This window comes from Homalodisca vitripennis, chromosome 1 (assembly GCF_021130785.1).
Source record: "Homalodisca vitripennis isolate AUS2020 chromosome 1, UT_GWSS_2.1, whole genome shotgun sequence".
Classification (NCBI taxonomy): domain Eukaryota; kingdom Metazoa; phylum Arthropoda; class Insecta; order Hemiptera; family Cicadellidae; genus Homalodisca; species Homalodisca vitripennis.
The window spans coordinates 16453812-16469462 of record NC_060207.1 but is presented as its reverse complement, the minus strand read 5'-3'; the positions used below and the strand labels follow the sequence as shown (position 1 = coordinate 16469462).

At 31.0% G+C, this 15651-nt stretch overlaps 1 protein-coding gene across 2 annotated transcripts in view; it reads left to right on the top strand.

Annotated features, from left to right (window-relative positions):
• LOC124357567 (constitutive coactivator of PPAR-gamma-like protein 1) overlaps positions 1 to 15159 on the top strand; it is a 45091-nt gene extending 29932 nt beyond the window's left edge. For both annotated transcript variants that reach the window (XM_046809494.1, XM_046809487.1), the window contains 9 exons: positions 2054 to 2168; positions 2470 to 2773; positions 3660 to 3916; positions 5004 to 5120; positions 5436 to 5533; positions 6218 to 6313; positions 7631 to 7701; positions 8328 to 8417; positions 10569 to 15159. In XM_046809494.1, the coding sequence (XP_046665450.1) occupies positions 2054 to 2168; positions 2470 to 2773; positions 3660 to 3916; positions 5004 to 5120; positions 5436 to 5533; positions 6218 to 6313; positions 7631 to 7701; positions 8328 to 8410 (1141 nt within the window). In that variant the 3' untranslated portion in view covers positions 8411 to 8417; positions 10569 to 15159. The remainder of the gene's footprint in view (positions 1 to 2053; positions 2169 to 2469; positions 2774 to 3659; positions 3917 to 5003; positions 5121 to 5435; positions 5534 to 6217; positions 6314 to 7630; positions 7702 to 8327; positions 8418 to 10568) is intronic.
• The last annotated feature ends 492 nt before the right edge of the window (positions 15160 to 15651 follow it).

Sequence of the window (15651 nt, the reverse complement as noted above, 5' to 3'; positions counted from 1 at the left end):
ATTATGGACTCTGTTTGACATTATATGGATGTGCCGACTCACAACCTTGTGTTTCTGACTTCCATACTTTTATTGATTCGTTGTCTAATTTTTTATTATTCAATTTATGTTAGTAATATAGTAATATTTATAAGAGTGATACTATTCATTATATTGCATGGATAAAAAATTAATAAGTACTATTGACTATTTCTGGCCAATTTTTAAATTATTTAAACTAAGTAACTATTATAGAGAACTTTGTAGACAAAACAAGGTCCACTTTTTTCTATCGTCTTTTATTATAGTTATTTAATTTTGAGGAAAATTGGTAATATTCAATAGTCTTATGTCAGCTGATTGCAGTAAGTAAACAAAGAAAAGGGGTTTTTTGGCTTTATTAATCAAATTTAATTGTTTTAGAACAGTGTTTGGGATTGTGACACATCTCAAAGCTGTGGATGTAAAACAGTATAGGGATGTATAGGGATGTCAGAACCCGATTGCTGGATGGATAGTGTCTTTGTTGTCTTGACAGCAATAAATCATTTAAGCATACAAAATAAATTAATCATAAAAATATTATGATAGATTTATTATGAGTTTCATAATGAGTATTTTTAGTAAAGAATTAGTAGAATTATGGACTCTGTTTGATATCCCTTATTACAATCATAAATATTTAATATATTGTTGAATAACTGAATTAAACTTTATTAACCCTTTTACTGCCGACGTCCGACATATCGGACGTCGGCATTTTTGCCGAAAACGCCAACGTCCGATATGTCGGACGTCTGTTTTTTTTATCGTTACTGGCTACTGTTATGTTCAAATGCCAAAATATTCGGTATTTTGGTTGTTTAGGAGCAAAGGATAATAAAAGAAGCCATTTGAAGAACTTTGGATTTCTATTTTTGTCGTCTTTGACTAGAATTGACGAACTACCTAGACAGCTGTCAAAACCAGATGATCGGATTATGTTACTAAAATCTTCGTTCATTGTTGTTGTTTACAATGTTATCGAAAGTTTTTTGAAGTGTTACTTTTGTTGATCAAGGATAAAATGAGTAAAAAGAGTTACATCTAACTCTCCTGTGAGTGAGGGAACAATAAGTAAGTGCAAGACGAACTAAGTGACGATTTCCTTCAGAATTTGTCAGATTCAGATGCCGAGAACGAATCTGATATTATTGTTAGGGCTATTGATGACAATCAAAGTGATGTGGATGACACTGATGACGATCCTGACTGTATCTTACCATCAGATAATGAGGAGTTATTAGATAGTGAGGGGGATGTGGCACAGATAAGTTTACCTTCAAATTCCACTGGTAGGCCTAGAGGAGGCCTACCAGTTTTGGGAAAATCCTCATAGTGCAGTTATGTTTCAAGGTAGCACCTTCAAATTTGGTATATGTTCTAAGCAATTGCTCTAGTTTATAATGATATCATGCTCATAATTTTAGTATAATTTTAAAAATAAATTATCAGATGCCAAAAACAATTTTTATTTTTTTATTTATTTTTTATTTATATCATTTTTAAAAATAAATAATGTGTTTGTTTCAAATTAAAATGTCTTTTTATTATTTAAAAAACAGCATTTAAATACGAGTAAATAAAATAAAAATTCATGCAAATCTAATGAAAAATAAAAAAGATACAGCATTTTTTGTAAATGAATGCACAACAGTGATTTTCCTCCTTGGCAATTTTGACTGGTACAATAAAAAAATGGCCGGCAGTAAAAGGGTTAATTTAATATATACTAATATAAACTCGCACAAAAAATGACTTAACCTGAACAACTAAACAGAAACATCAAATGGAACTTGGGGACTTGTTTGTGAAACCTGGGTAAGTTATATGCATTTGCTTTCAAAAAGTGGTTGGAAAGTTTGTCTTCAGACTCAATGATTAAAATATTGTTGTTTTTGTATTCTGTTGTCATGTAACACTTATAATGAAATCGTTATACATTACATATAAATCTACAAACTCGTTGACATGTAGAAGAACTGTTTTGTAACCAAATAAATAGTTCTGAAAGTAAGTAATAATTTCTGTATAGGTACATGATGTCTTTCCCAGAGAAGAAAGTCTTACGTAAGCCAGAACTAGATGCCTTTATCACCACTGCCATCATGCCTGAACTGATGAATGCTGAATTAAATCAAGATCTGCAGGTAACTAACTACAAGCATTGTAAACAGTGAAGTCTTAAATAGCACAATCTTAATAAAATGCAACATAATATTATGAAAGTATGCATAGTTGTAATAACTGTTTTATTATAGTAATTTATAATACTTTTTTATGAATAGTTCATTGTGAATTAATTTACATCTCAAATTGGTGGTTATAAATTTTTACTATTATTGTAGTTTTTTAAATTTAAATGTGTTGTTAGGTTTAATTTGATATTAACTTAATTTTTCTGAAATAATCACTTGTAAAACAGACTGTACATTGTGATTGTGATGACAGTTACAAGTGGTGAGCAGCCGAGGAGTCCAGCTGGCCACTATGTTCATGCAAGGGGTGGAGACAGCACTGCTGGTGAATGACGCTTGTGGTGCGCCTGTCCCGTGGCTCATGTGCTGTCCGTGGTTGTTCTTCGACGGTAAACTGTTCCACCATCAGCTGTCCAGGGCAGCAGTTGTCAAGAACATCATGGAGCTGTGCAACCACCGCATACGGATGGTCATGAAAGTGGAGAGGATGCGTCAGGCTGTGCTCGAAGGCCTCAATGTACAGTTCGCTAGGCCACCTATTCCGGGTATTGTCCAAGGTGAGCATTACATGCGGTCTGGGACAGTCATATCTATAAGTACAGTTTGTTATTTTAATTTAATTTTTTATGTACGTTTTAATAGCCTCCTATTGACAGATAAATAATATTTTCATGGTTAGAATTATTATTAAATTTAGGATATTAATAATCCATTTACTGCCCCAAACATTTTTTTTTATTTTGAGTTTTAGAAAAATATTTTCAAAATAGTTTTGGATACAATTTGTGGTAACAAACTTTTCAAATTAGTATTCATAAACCATTAAAGTTCATGCAGTCACTTCAGAATGGTGATCTCTGTTTTTGTTACATTTAAAGTTAATTTTGTCAGTGAACTATAGTGTTCATGCAGTCACTTCAGAATGGTGATCTCTGCTTTTGTTACACTTAAAGTTAATTTTGTCAGTGAACTATAGTGTTCATGCAGTCACTTCAGAATGGTGATCTCTGCTTTTGTTACACTTAAAGTTAATTTTGTCAGTGAACTATAGTGTTCATGCAGTCACTTCAGAATGGTGATCTCTGCTTTTGTTACACTTAAAGTTAATTTTGTCAGTGAACTATAGTGTTCATGCAGTCACTTCAGAATGGTGATCTCTGCTTTTGTTACACTTAAAGTTAATTTTGTCAGTGAACTATAGTGTTCATGCAGTCACTTCAGAATGGTGATCTCTGCTTTTGTTACACTTAAAGTTAATTTTGTCAGTGAACTATAGTGTTCATGCAGTCACTTCAGAATGGCGATCTCTGCTTTTGTTACACTTAAAGTTAATTTTGTCAGTGAACTATAGTGTTCATGCAGTCACTTCAGAATGGTGATCTCTGCTTTTGTTACACTTAAAGTTAATTTTGTCAGTGAACTATAGTGGACGATATGTTGCAGGAGCGGGACCAAGGGTACACCCCAATATGGGGCCACCAAATATGATGCCACCAGGACTCATAAGCAATGCACACCCTGGAGCCGGCCGTGGTCTTGCCTTAAGGGGGGGGCTCTCTCAGAGAGGCCTACCTCGCAGACCGCTCTCCACCAACCAGGGCGGCAGGCTGGAAATCGCAGGTGTTGTTGTCGGTTCCTGGGGCCCTAACTATGGACTGGCACCCATCGGAGTAGGCAGATCAGTTATGGTTCAACCACAGGTATGTTTAGTGTAATATATGTCAGCACTAAGTGTTTTCATACATAAAATTTGACAAAAATGCATTGAAATAATCTGTAATTTTCCATTGTCGATCTACTGTAGTCTATGAACACCAGCAGGCTTTTTTTGAGGGGTGAAAATAAAATACAAACTACACAAAATATTTATAAAAATTATGGAAATTTGATAATTTTGTTATCTTCATATTTTTTTTATATGGAAAGAACAACAATAACATGTTTTAGCAATTGGTAATTTGTGTAACTACAAATAAGGTGTCGTCCACAAATATACTTATTTGGAAATTGGGTGGATTCTTTAATGTGGTATCATGACCTTTCAAGCATATTTAAAGCACTTATAATAGTTTTATTCATAATTTTGTTATTAAATACTGCCATATCAAATGAAATGTTCGATACCATTAAGTAACAAGATATTAAGTATTGGGATCAAACCATCCATACTAATAATTTAACTTTCATATTCTTATAATTGTCAATACTTCACTTTTATAAAAGATAGGAACTTGAAAGGAACTTCAAATTTGTTTTATTTGCTATCATTGAATTTAGCTTATAGATTGTGTATAAAAAAATGTTAAAAGCAATGTTCTATATTTATTATAATAGATAAACAAAATATGTTCTTCCAATATTTACATACTTCTTCAAATAAAAAACATGATCAGTTAAAAAAGTTAAGTTTTTATTAAAAGCCTACTTAAAAAATGAAGTAGAAATTCCTTTGTCTTCATGGATTTTTGCACCCATTTAACCATGACCTTTTTTGCCTTTCTCTCCCAATAAAGTGTCAGCCTAAAAGAGTTAATTGTATAAAATATAATACTGTAATGGTTGAAAATTGGGACTTAATGTGGAATTGTTAGACATTCATCTCATGTACAAAATTATTACACAAAATAATTTATTAGTAATCATAACAGTAATACATTTTCTGAGATGATACCAATACATATTAATGTTATATCATGTAAAGTAGGGCTATGGCTAGTTGAAAATTGCACGAATCTGTGATTAAGAATGCTAAAATTAAAATAATGTTGAGAGTTTGTTTTTTATCAGGTAACATCCGTGGGTGGCTTGGGTGGGTATGGAGACCCTATGTATCGTGGCAGCAACAGGCCAACATTCAATCCCCGCAATCCAATCAAAGGAAAGGGACGAGGGTTCCGCCCTTTGGTAAGATAATTTCATTTTTTTAACATATTAGTATAGAAGGTAATAATATTTTCTTAAAATTTGCATTCCAAGAAATAATCTACATGTCAATGTTTATTTTAATGCTGTATATTATACTATTTAACACTGTCCCTCATGTAGGTAAGTACGTAATGTTGCTACTAAGTTTTTATATCAATACTAACCACAAGTAAGTTTTTAGTCACAGTCCCCACCTTATCGGAAATTTGGATTATCTGAAATAGGCTTAGTCCCATCAACCCTGGAATAATTGTGTTCCTGATGTCCCATGGTAAATTAATGTATTTGTTACAGACCAAGAAGCGTATGATGCCACCTACTGGAGGCAAGAGAGAACCCACCAAAAAGACAACTAAAGGAAGGGGCATGTCAGTCGTACTTCCTGCAACAGGGTAACTATTAATTAGTACTAACCATGAGGTGGATATATGAGAACCACCTGATTTATCTCTATTTTATTAATATAAAGAGCCATTTCATTTTCAGTGTTGGTTTGATGATAAGATAAATTTAAAGAAAGCCTCACAAACAGTTATTGAAGTACTAACATTGAAGTAAAACCTCCAAAACAATGATATTTTAAATCTTAGGACCACTTCAGTTTTCATAAATTTTGTTGGGTGTGACATTTTTGTCAGTGATAAGTAAATTTGATTGTGGAAAAAGCCTAAAAAAATGTCTATTTTATATAATTTTTATTAGGAAACTTTTTCAAAATGTTATTTTATTTACACATGTAAATGTTTTTTAAATTGATTTCTGTCACATTGTATCTGAATTACATATTAATAAATTGTGAGTTGTAGACATATTATGTGTAATTACAATATAATACGCTACAAAATACAAAAAGTACAATTGAGTTAATTTTATCAAATTATGAATAAGGTTTGTTTACAAAAAAGCCAAGAAAAAACTGAAAATCCTTATGATTTAAGGGTATGAACAAAACCAGCAATAGAGGACAAGCAGCTGTTTCAATGTATTAACATAAAATCAACACAATTGATCTTTTATTAGATTGTGAGGGTGAAATAGAATAATGATTAGTTAGATTACAATGTATTATGTTTTAGGGAGACTGTTTTTGCAACCGATGTAATCGATGACAAGCAGAAGAAGATATTGATGAACAAAGATGTGTCTGAGAAGAAGATGGGTTTACTTTCAGGGTAAGAATGGAAATTAAATGTAGCTTATATATTTATGTTTGCCTGTAACAGTTTCATTCCATAGTTGAAATTCCATTTAAGACCACCAACCAATGATTAAACGACTGTGATTAACGTTTTAAAAATTTGAATATTTCATTGATTTCAAATAAGTTTTTCATGTCACATGCTAAAACATGCATACCGGTCATTGAAGTCCAGGAAAAGTCTTGGATTACAGCTTTATCACACAAGTTTTCTGTTTAAAATATGTTTTTATAGCATAATGATTTATAACTAGTTATGTGTCGAAGCTAAAGCTTGAATCCATGGAATCTTCAACAAAGATTAGGATTCAAGGAGCGATAGAAGGGATTCGGCAATTGAATCTACAGACTCATTAATATCGCCTGATGTTTTGTTAATAGTATTTTGGTTGCAATTAGTATTTTTTTATATTTACGTTTGTGCATCATCCGGTATACTGTGCACATTCCCCTACGACAGCTGATCGGATTACACAAATTACCAATTGTGAAAATATGCGTTTGAAATATGTTTATGAAAACCCTTAGATAGGTTACAAACATAATTACACAATTTTTTAAATTTTGTAAACCATATTTAGTTTGTAGTTCTGTATTTACATACATGATTGGTCATGAGTCGGCTGCGTATATTTACTGATCGCTAAAACGCGTTTGGTTGTACTTTGTGTTTGAAAAACACAAGTAGATAGCCTTATTAACTAACTATCCGACTTATGTAAATAATATTCATCTTGCAGTTGGTATTTTCTATATTTATGTTTAAATCGCTGGAACATGTTTTGGTGTTGTAGATATTTTGTATATGAATCCGTAGATACATAACCTAATTAACAAATTATCTTAGTTTTGGAAATGATATGTTGCTTGAATGGTCACTGATTTTAGCTATACCTCAACAGTAGACACTCTGTAAAATGAACAATACTAATAAATGCCCTTTTATAAGTTTGTTGAATTTAGAATATACAATAAAATAAAAGGTAAAGTATTCTCTTAAAACCTTTTTTAGGATTCTTCCAAATATTTATTACTGGGCTTTATGGTTCACACAGTAAGTTACCTTTATTTTTTGTAGCTTTTTATCGTTTAGTTTTGTTCCACACACCATTGTTTATCATTTTGAATTATTGGTCTCTGTATTTGTTTACTATTATTAGTGGATTTGATTTTCAAGAAACAATGTCAAATGGATCTACTACATTATAGCTGATGGCTGAATAAGGCAGTTGTTGATACTGTTAATCAAAGTATGTTTCAATCATGATGATCTACTGAATGTCTTTTCCAGCACTGAACAGTTGATGAATGGCGGTGCTGGAGATGCCTCCTCTGTCCAGTTCGAGGACGCTACAGACCATGGTAATTAACAATATGTGTTTCAGTTATAGTTTTAATGAATAATAATTTTTTACACTTTTTTTTGTTAGTATCAATTAATGTTTAAATATTATTTATAAATTATTTTATTTTTTTAAAATTTGGTAAGATAACAGGATTTTTTTCAGAGATTTGCCTTTGTTCAATGGTACAAAAATTCAGTAACACTAAAGTAACAGGTCTGTAATCTGTTCTCTTCCTAACATGAATAACTAACTTAATACATAACTAAAATCTAAGTTTATAATATTTTTTTCAGTTGCATATCTTTCCATGTTAATTAATATATATACACTCCACAATGATTTCACTGCAAATGGTGTCATTTCGTATTCAAGGCATGCTAGGGAGTCTGCGCGCATGTACATTGTGCTGTTCGCTCGCTGCTTGAATAGTTACTTTGTAATGAACTTTACTTTTTCTGGATAACCCTCTTATATGTAAACAGGGAATAGTTTTGGGGCTCGGAGGATCATGTTTTGAATACATTTAAATTATTCATAAGTTCTACTATGATAAGAAATTGAAATAGGGTAATTTTGTATTAACGTCTACTTGAAAAGGAATTGAAAGAGTAACTGTTATAATATATTCCTTGATTGTTGCAGTTGACATCCCTGGGATGAATGGAGAAGGTGATGGACCAATGGGAGTGAAGCAAATTTTGGCTGCAGCCAAAGTTGATAATTAGACATTAAGTAAGTTTTGCACTAAATAGAATAGAGTATATATTTATTGCACATATTCTTGGAGAACAGAGCAAAGTTCATAAATGTTTGTGTTACAGTTTGTGTATGTATCAGTGTTTGTCAAAAGTTGTGTCCTCCATTGGACAATCTTCGATATTGTAGATTGGACACTTCAGCAAGTTTTTCAGGGAAGTTTTGAAGGACTTCTCTGACAATCCTTTTAGGGATTTGGGTAGGATATTGAATATTGCTCCTGGATATGAAGGTTTCTTTTCAAATAGGCTGGATGATGTTGATGTAGGAGGAAGTTGCTCCTGTGTCGTGTGTGTGTTGTAGTTGTGTAGAGCCCTATAACAGTCTGTCTATAAGGCAGATCTTAGTTCTTAGAAGGCTGCTCGGTGTATGTCCAATGGTCTTAGTCCTTTAAGAGCTCTGATTGTTCTCTTTTTTTACTATGAGCACTCATCGGAGATTTCATTCAGATAGTCAGTCGTACCTCCACAGACTATTAAGCTATATCTCAAGTAGCTGAGACAAGTTTTCTAGACCTTCTGGAACTTTCTAAGGTCGCGTTGTAAGGTCAAAAATACCCCAATATACTAATTTCACATATCATCATTTTAATTTTGACTGATCTACTTGCAACTTTTGTCCAAGTAAATATTAGCTTTTGACTAACTTTTAAACATACAATTGTATTTTGATCAGTATTTGTGACTATATTTTACATTATATATAAATAAAACTAACTTTTAAAAAACCGTTGATTTTATTGTTAGTAGGATTTGGAAATTCTCTTTTTTTACAGAAAAGTCGAAGAATTTCTTCAAGCTACTTCGCTAGACACCCTGTGTCTTTTATAAAAACATATTTTCTCAGAGTAAAGAGTTGTACCATTCAAGTTGGTCTAGCACTACTCGTTTTAGGATTTTGGAAAATGTGGAATGAGAGAGATTGGCAGGTAAATAGTGCCAATGGACTAGATCAGTTGCTCCATTTTATTTTTTGTGTAAATTTTGTGAAAAGTTTCAGTCTGCTGGTAAAAATTCATAGTAAAATATATTTTCTATATGATTATGTTTTAATTCATGTTTAGGACTTCAAATAGGAAAAATTAGACATGAAGTTCAGATGATGGAGTATTTTTACTGTTTGAGATTGTTTGATTTAACCCAATTGACAATGTTACTTTAGTTTTCAATTTTAGTTTCTATATCTTATTTGGTTTTTCTTTGATTTTCTATCATTAATTTATTTGACAAAGATTACTGTAATATTCTTAAAAATGTTTAGGTTATTTATTCATAACGACTTTTTAAAGTTGAGCCTGGGTTTCTCCAAGCTGATATTGTACGGTTTCAAGTCTTTCTGTGTATTTTTCTACATTGTTTTCTCATGTCTTAGATGTTTTCTTCTTAATTGGCAAGTCCAGCTTTCAGTCAAATGGTTTGTCCCTTTAAAGAGCACCATTCTCTTGCATATTACATAAGCCTGTACATTTTATCCCTGAACATTTGACACCATTAGTACAGATGCAGCATAAAATGGAAATTTCAATATGTCAATAATAAGTCTAATTTTCTGGTTTTTTTTTATAGCAGAAGACAGTTTTTTAATCCTGGTTTGACTGTTTTCAATTTTGTAATGTAAACATTTAATTTTTTTTCTAGGTTGGTCTACCCAGGTAGATTATACAAACCTACTTGTTGATGTTAAAATGTTTGAATTAATACTGTCTTTTGTACTTGCACTAAGTAGTCAGTACTTAAGCATTCAAAATGCATCGCAAAACATTACCAGCAGTCCAATTAGAAGTTTTATTTGCCTTTGTCTTCGTAAAATTCAAATACAGTCATAAAGTATCTATGATTGAAATATAATGATAAAGTAGTCATATATATATATATATATATATATATATATATATATATATATATATATAAATATATAATGTTTATTGATTTATAACTTCTGTTGTGGGTGCCTGTTTAGAATTAATAAAATGTATAGAGATTTTTATACAACACTGATGGTGCTCTAATTAACAGCCTACCTATTTTTTGATTTTTATTTATATATTCTCCAGTGTTGTTAATTAGTAATAAATCTATGATCGTAGTAATATTTTCAAAACTGCAATGTAATTAATTTATTTTTCAGATGGAAAAGCTGCTAGTAGTTTCACACAGACTCTTCTTATGTTTTGTGCGCAATTTTGTATTTTTTACCATTTAGTTTTGTGTAATTTTTTACGAAAATTTTTACGAAATGTTGAGACTTTACAACATACTGCCACTAAGTGTGAAAGTGAAAACAAGAAACATTATCGTGATGATCTTGTGACATCCACTAAGACTACCCTCAAGAAGACTGATCAGCAGACAAGAAGGAACCTACAGATTATGACTGAAAATCTGCAAGTGATATTTTTTTATTTGTTAGCGTCGGTTTGTATTCAGAGCGGCACTTTTTGTTAATTGTTTTCTAAGCTGCTCATAAACTGTTCGATTCGACGATCTTCATTTACATATTAAGTGACGAAAAGTGTTGATTGTGATATCAACATAAGATCTATTTTTCTAATAGTTTGTTATTATCACGATGTTGTTGAAAGAGAAAGCAGACACAATGCAAAGTGTTTCTTTAAGTTAGTCGAAATGTGATAATGCCAAGGTGCATGTTAGCTTGAAGATTATATATATCATTTTTGTTGATGTTATTTTTTATTTATTGATAGATAATATTGAAATTTTGGTACTCTTAGCTGATTATTCGAGATACAGTTTTTACAGTAAAACAAGATTAATGCGATGTGTTATATATTTATTTATAAATATTACATATATTTCTAGTTGGACATTGATTTGTTAATCTGATGTCTAGCTATAAACAATATTAAATAACAAATTCCCGGTAATCTGCAAACTAAGACATTGTTTCTATTTATCTTATAATCTTCATGTTAATTGAGAGGTAACGGATAGGAGGTAAGGTTACTATGATTGTTGGAACAAATGAACTAATCACTGGCATAATGCCATTTCTATATAGAAATATTCTTCATTATAGAATCATAGATGTAACTATCCCAAAATAAACTTACATTATTTTGGAAGAAATACAATGACTTGGGCATTAAAAATATCCTCACGGGGAACTAGATATCCTGACAGATGCTTGTTCATCTATTGTGACTTATTTGTTTCATATAACTGTGAAATATCGGAGAGCGTTCTTTGTCATATGAATAACATTAATTGAATGTAAAACCCAAGATTTCAAGTAGAACTATGACAATTCAAAATGAGCAAATCTAATCGTCTGAACTTAGTCAGAATGCACATAATATAATGCGTAAAATTTAAGGGGCAAAACTTAATACATGGATGCATCTAAGTGCCTGAGAGCTGTTATTTTGTTTTTCTACTTAAAGTTGAAATGAAAGAATTGTTGATTAGCGAGGGACCCACTGATGTATATAAATTATGACAATGGTTAATTTAAAGAGTATCGTACTCTTGTAGGGGTGCTTGATTTACTCCTGTCTCGATTTGACTTTGGAAATTTAAAGTGGATGCAAATAATATGCAATGTTTAGTTTTTAAGATACCCAATGGAATCAGTTAAATGTTTTCAACCTAGAAAGTGGTATGATTTCAATGTCATGAAATATAATGTAAGTTAGCATTTTTAATAACACTATAATGTTATCCTCATGCATATGTATATCTATATATTTAGCAGAAATAGGTTTTTTGTTGTAATTTTCCAAAATTTGAATTTTAGTTCAGTTTAGTTAGTATTTAGACTAGTAGCGTTTTGTTGTATTTTAATAGCATTTTTTATTCAGTTGAAATAAAAGTATATCTCAATTGATACGTTTTGTTTTATAAAATTAATTTCTGTGTTTCTATCTTAACAGAAAAAAGAAAAACAAAAAAAAATTAGCCTAATGGTATTAATTTAACAAACACTGCTCTCGATTGTAAAGAAAATGTATACATACAGTTGTGTTGTCCAATCTATGTAAATTATCAAGGAAATCTATTACGATTTGAAATATAAATAATATTAATATGTAGAAATAACTGTACATGTTTTAGTAACTCGAGATGTATGATCATAATTATCATGAATGAGTGTATGAGATTTCACTGGTGTGCATACACAGTTTCAGTCTGCATTTGCTGGCTTTCTACTTGTAAATGGCATTATATAGTTTCCAAACATTTGTGTTGAATGACTTGTGAATGGTTATATTTTAGATTAATGTTAATTTACCTTAAGTGCAACAAAGCTGTGCAAGTTGTTCTTTATTTTAAATAATTATATCGTAATCGCAAGTCATTGTCGATGTAAAAATACATCCTCTAGTTATAGTACAGGGAGACTAGAAGTCTCTCTACGTCGGTTCAGTAACAACATATATCAGTGCTTACGATGAATAGCTGCTTGTCAAGCTAAACAATGAAACGTACTCAGTGGGTCCCGGCAGCTCTGTGGACTTAGTTGCCAGCTACATGTCCTTTGCTGATATTTATTTCGTTTTATACGGAGTATATCGTGTTTCTTATAAGCAATTTCAGCTATCACATGTGCTATAAAATACCGAGAGTGTTTTATGCACTTACATTTATAAAGGTTTTAAAATGTGATGTCTCACCATCAACATTATATTTGTAATGTAATCATAGCACTTAAAGTTCATGATACAGTTTTGTTTTTTGTTTATTTAGGTATATTTATCTATTGTAATTAATTGATTTAGGCAGAAAAAGTGGGAGTAGCAATCTGTTAACGGTGGATAATTGGCATATTGGTACAAAAACACAAATGAGACATGGTTTGCTATCTCCTACTTTACTTCAATAGCAGTTTCAATGTTTGGGCACTACTTGAAATGAATAAAAGCAAAATTTGTTTTTCCAATATAGAATGGTAAGTTGTTTGTCATTTCAAGTAGTATGTGTAGTACTGTATTTGTTTCGATGTCCGTTTATGATTTTTATGCAAGTCAAGTGTAATGCAATAAAAATGCAGTATTTAAAAATCAAAACAAAACTGAAGTTAGTAGACAGTTAACTCTCACTAATCCCAGACACTTTGATTTGCCAATCTCGTCCATTTCAGATATTGTAACGTGAACGGAAAAAAAAACTTTATAAAAGTAAGCAACATTCACCTGCAGTTTTGACATGGTTTCTTTTTAAATGCCTGTAGAATGGTCATATATCTTCAATAGTTTTGTTGTTTTAATGTTGCAATCCAATCCAAATAATTTTTTGTACTACATTCCATAGTTGTGGGAGTTGGTTATTGTGTGAGAATAGCTTCATGACACTACCTCGTATGTTGCATGTGTACTTGGAAATATTGCGATCTTGTTCGTACAGTTTCCATGTCGCCTTGGTGATTTTGTGGATTCTGTTATTTCCCTTCTTACAGTGAGAGTTGACTGACTAAAGTTTTGTTTCATTGGCTATTTTTAAAATGTGCTGAAGGGTTGTATAACACTTTATTTTAACATTAAATTAAGTAGATAAATTTTGGTTCATTATGGTATGTTTTAATTTGTATTTGATAGAGATAATAATTTGATTATTTTTGTAATTCTCAGCCCTTCAGTTAAATCAGTAAACTGCTTATTGTTGTTTAATTTAAGCTTGTAACTAAATCTTGTAATAATTAACTTGCTTCGAAGGGGACATATTTATCTATGTATATCCACTTCATAAAGACTACTTTATGTAAATGAATTCCACAACACCAAATAAGTACTTTAATTTTAATATTCAAATCCACAAAATACCTGATGGTCAAGAATTACTGAAAGTCTACAGTAATAGGAATAGTACTCTTTATTTTATTGGTATTACAAATATAAATATATTATATTCAAAATTTTCAAAGGCAGTGAGTAATCGCAAAAACAACCAGATATCATTAATAAATTGCTTAGAAATTGTAATCATACTTTGCTTACAGTACTTTTTCAAAATTTCCACGTTCTTATAATTAAAAACACAAAATTGTGGAATTCTCATAAAGAAGTTAAACTTTATTGTTATATTATGAGTGTAGTTTTAAAATAATGCTAAATATGTAATCGTATTTTGCAATTGGATTTTATGAACATAATTTTTATTTGTTAAATTTTGTTTTCCAGTTAAAAGAAATCAATTTGGCAAATCTGTTGTTGGGTTTTTTCCGCTCTCCAACTTAATTACTATCCATTATTTTCCATATTAAAGGTTTTCAGTACATTGGTTTTCATATGAAATATATAATTTAACATTGTTAAAATTTAAACAGAATAATAGTTAATCATATATTTATCACTACCTGTTATCATGTTAGTTGTTCAGTCTATATTACGTGGTCTACATTTTCTCATAAGTAATGTGTTATGGATATCAATATCGTTTAATGATACAAAAATTATATTCTGTCAGTTTTAACAAATATCTAACAGTAATATTTCTAATTTAAGGTTAGGTAAGCTTGATGATAGATGGTTTAGAGAATCAGAGAATTGCAACATTTGGTTTGGTATTACAACAGCACCACATACATGGTCCTAAAAATAGTTGAGAGAAACAGCTAGAAAAGATGTAAACAATCATAATCGTTAATTGGCTTTAAAAACAGGAATGTAACTGGTGCTGTATAAGAGAGCGCTAATGAAAAATGAAAAGTTTTGCAGCTGGCTAGCGAATGGTTTTGTTCAAGTAATACACTTTGAATATGTCAATGGGTAGTTTTATTTTGTGTATCCCTTATCCCAATTGTTATTTAAGTGTACGCCTAACTTTGTCTGATAAGTTAACCCAACCCTTTCCTCTTCGCTTTTTCACATCGCGTTGAATTTCAATTATATATATATATATATATAGTCATTTTAGTTCAGTTATGATACTTTTTCATTTTTATGATGGCCCTGGCATAATGAAACTTTTGCCTGGCATTGTCCTTGGATTGCGTTACACTAGAAATGTTTGCTATTCAGTTTCGACGTATTGCAGATGTTGGTCCTGTCCATCGAACCACGAAGCACACCCTGCATAGTACTGGCCATTTGCCACATCTCTATGATGCTAATTTCAAGCGTTTGAGCATTCATTGGGGTTTCTATTTATTATTTTTCACTTTTGCTTACTTTTTTTGTTAATAATATAACAGCTGAAAAGTTGAATAGTTTTTCTCTTATGGATTATTCTGTGGAAGTGCAGTTATTTAATGGTTT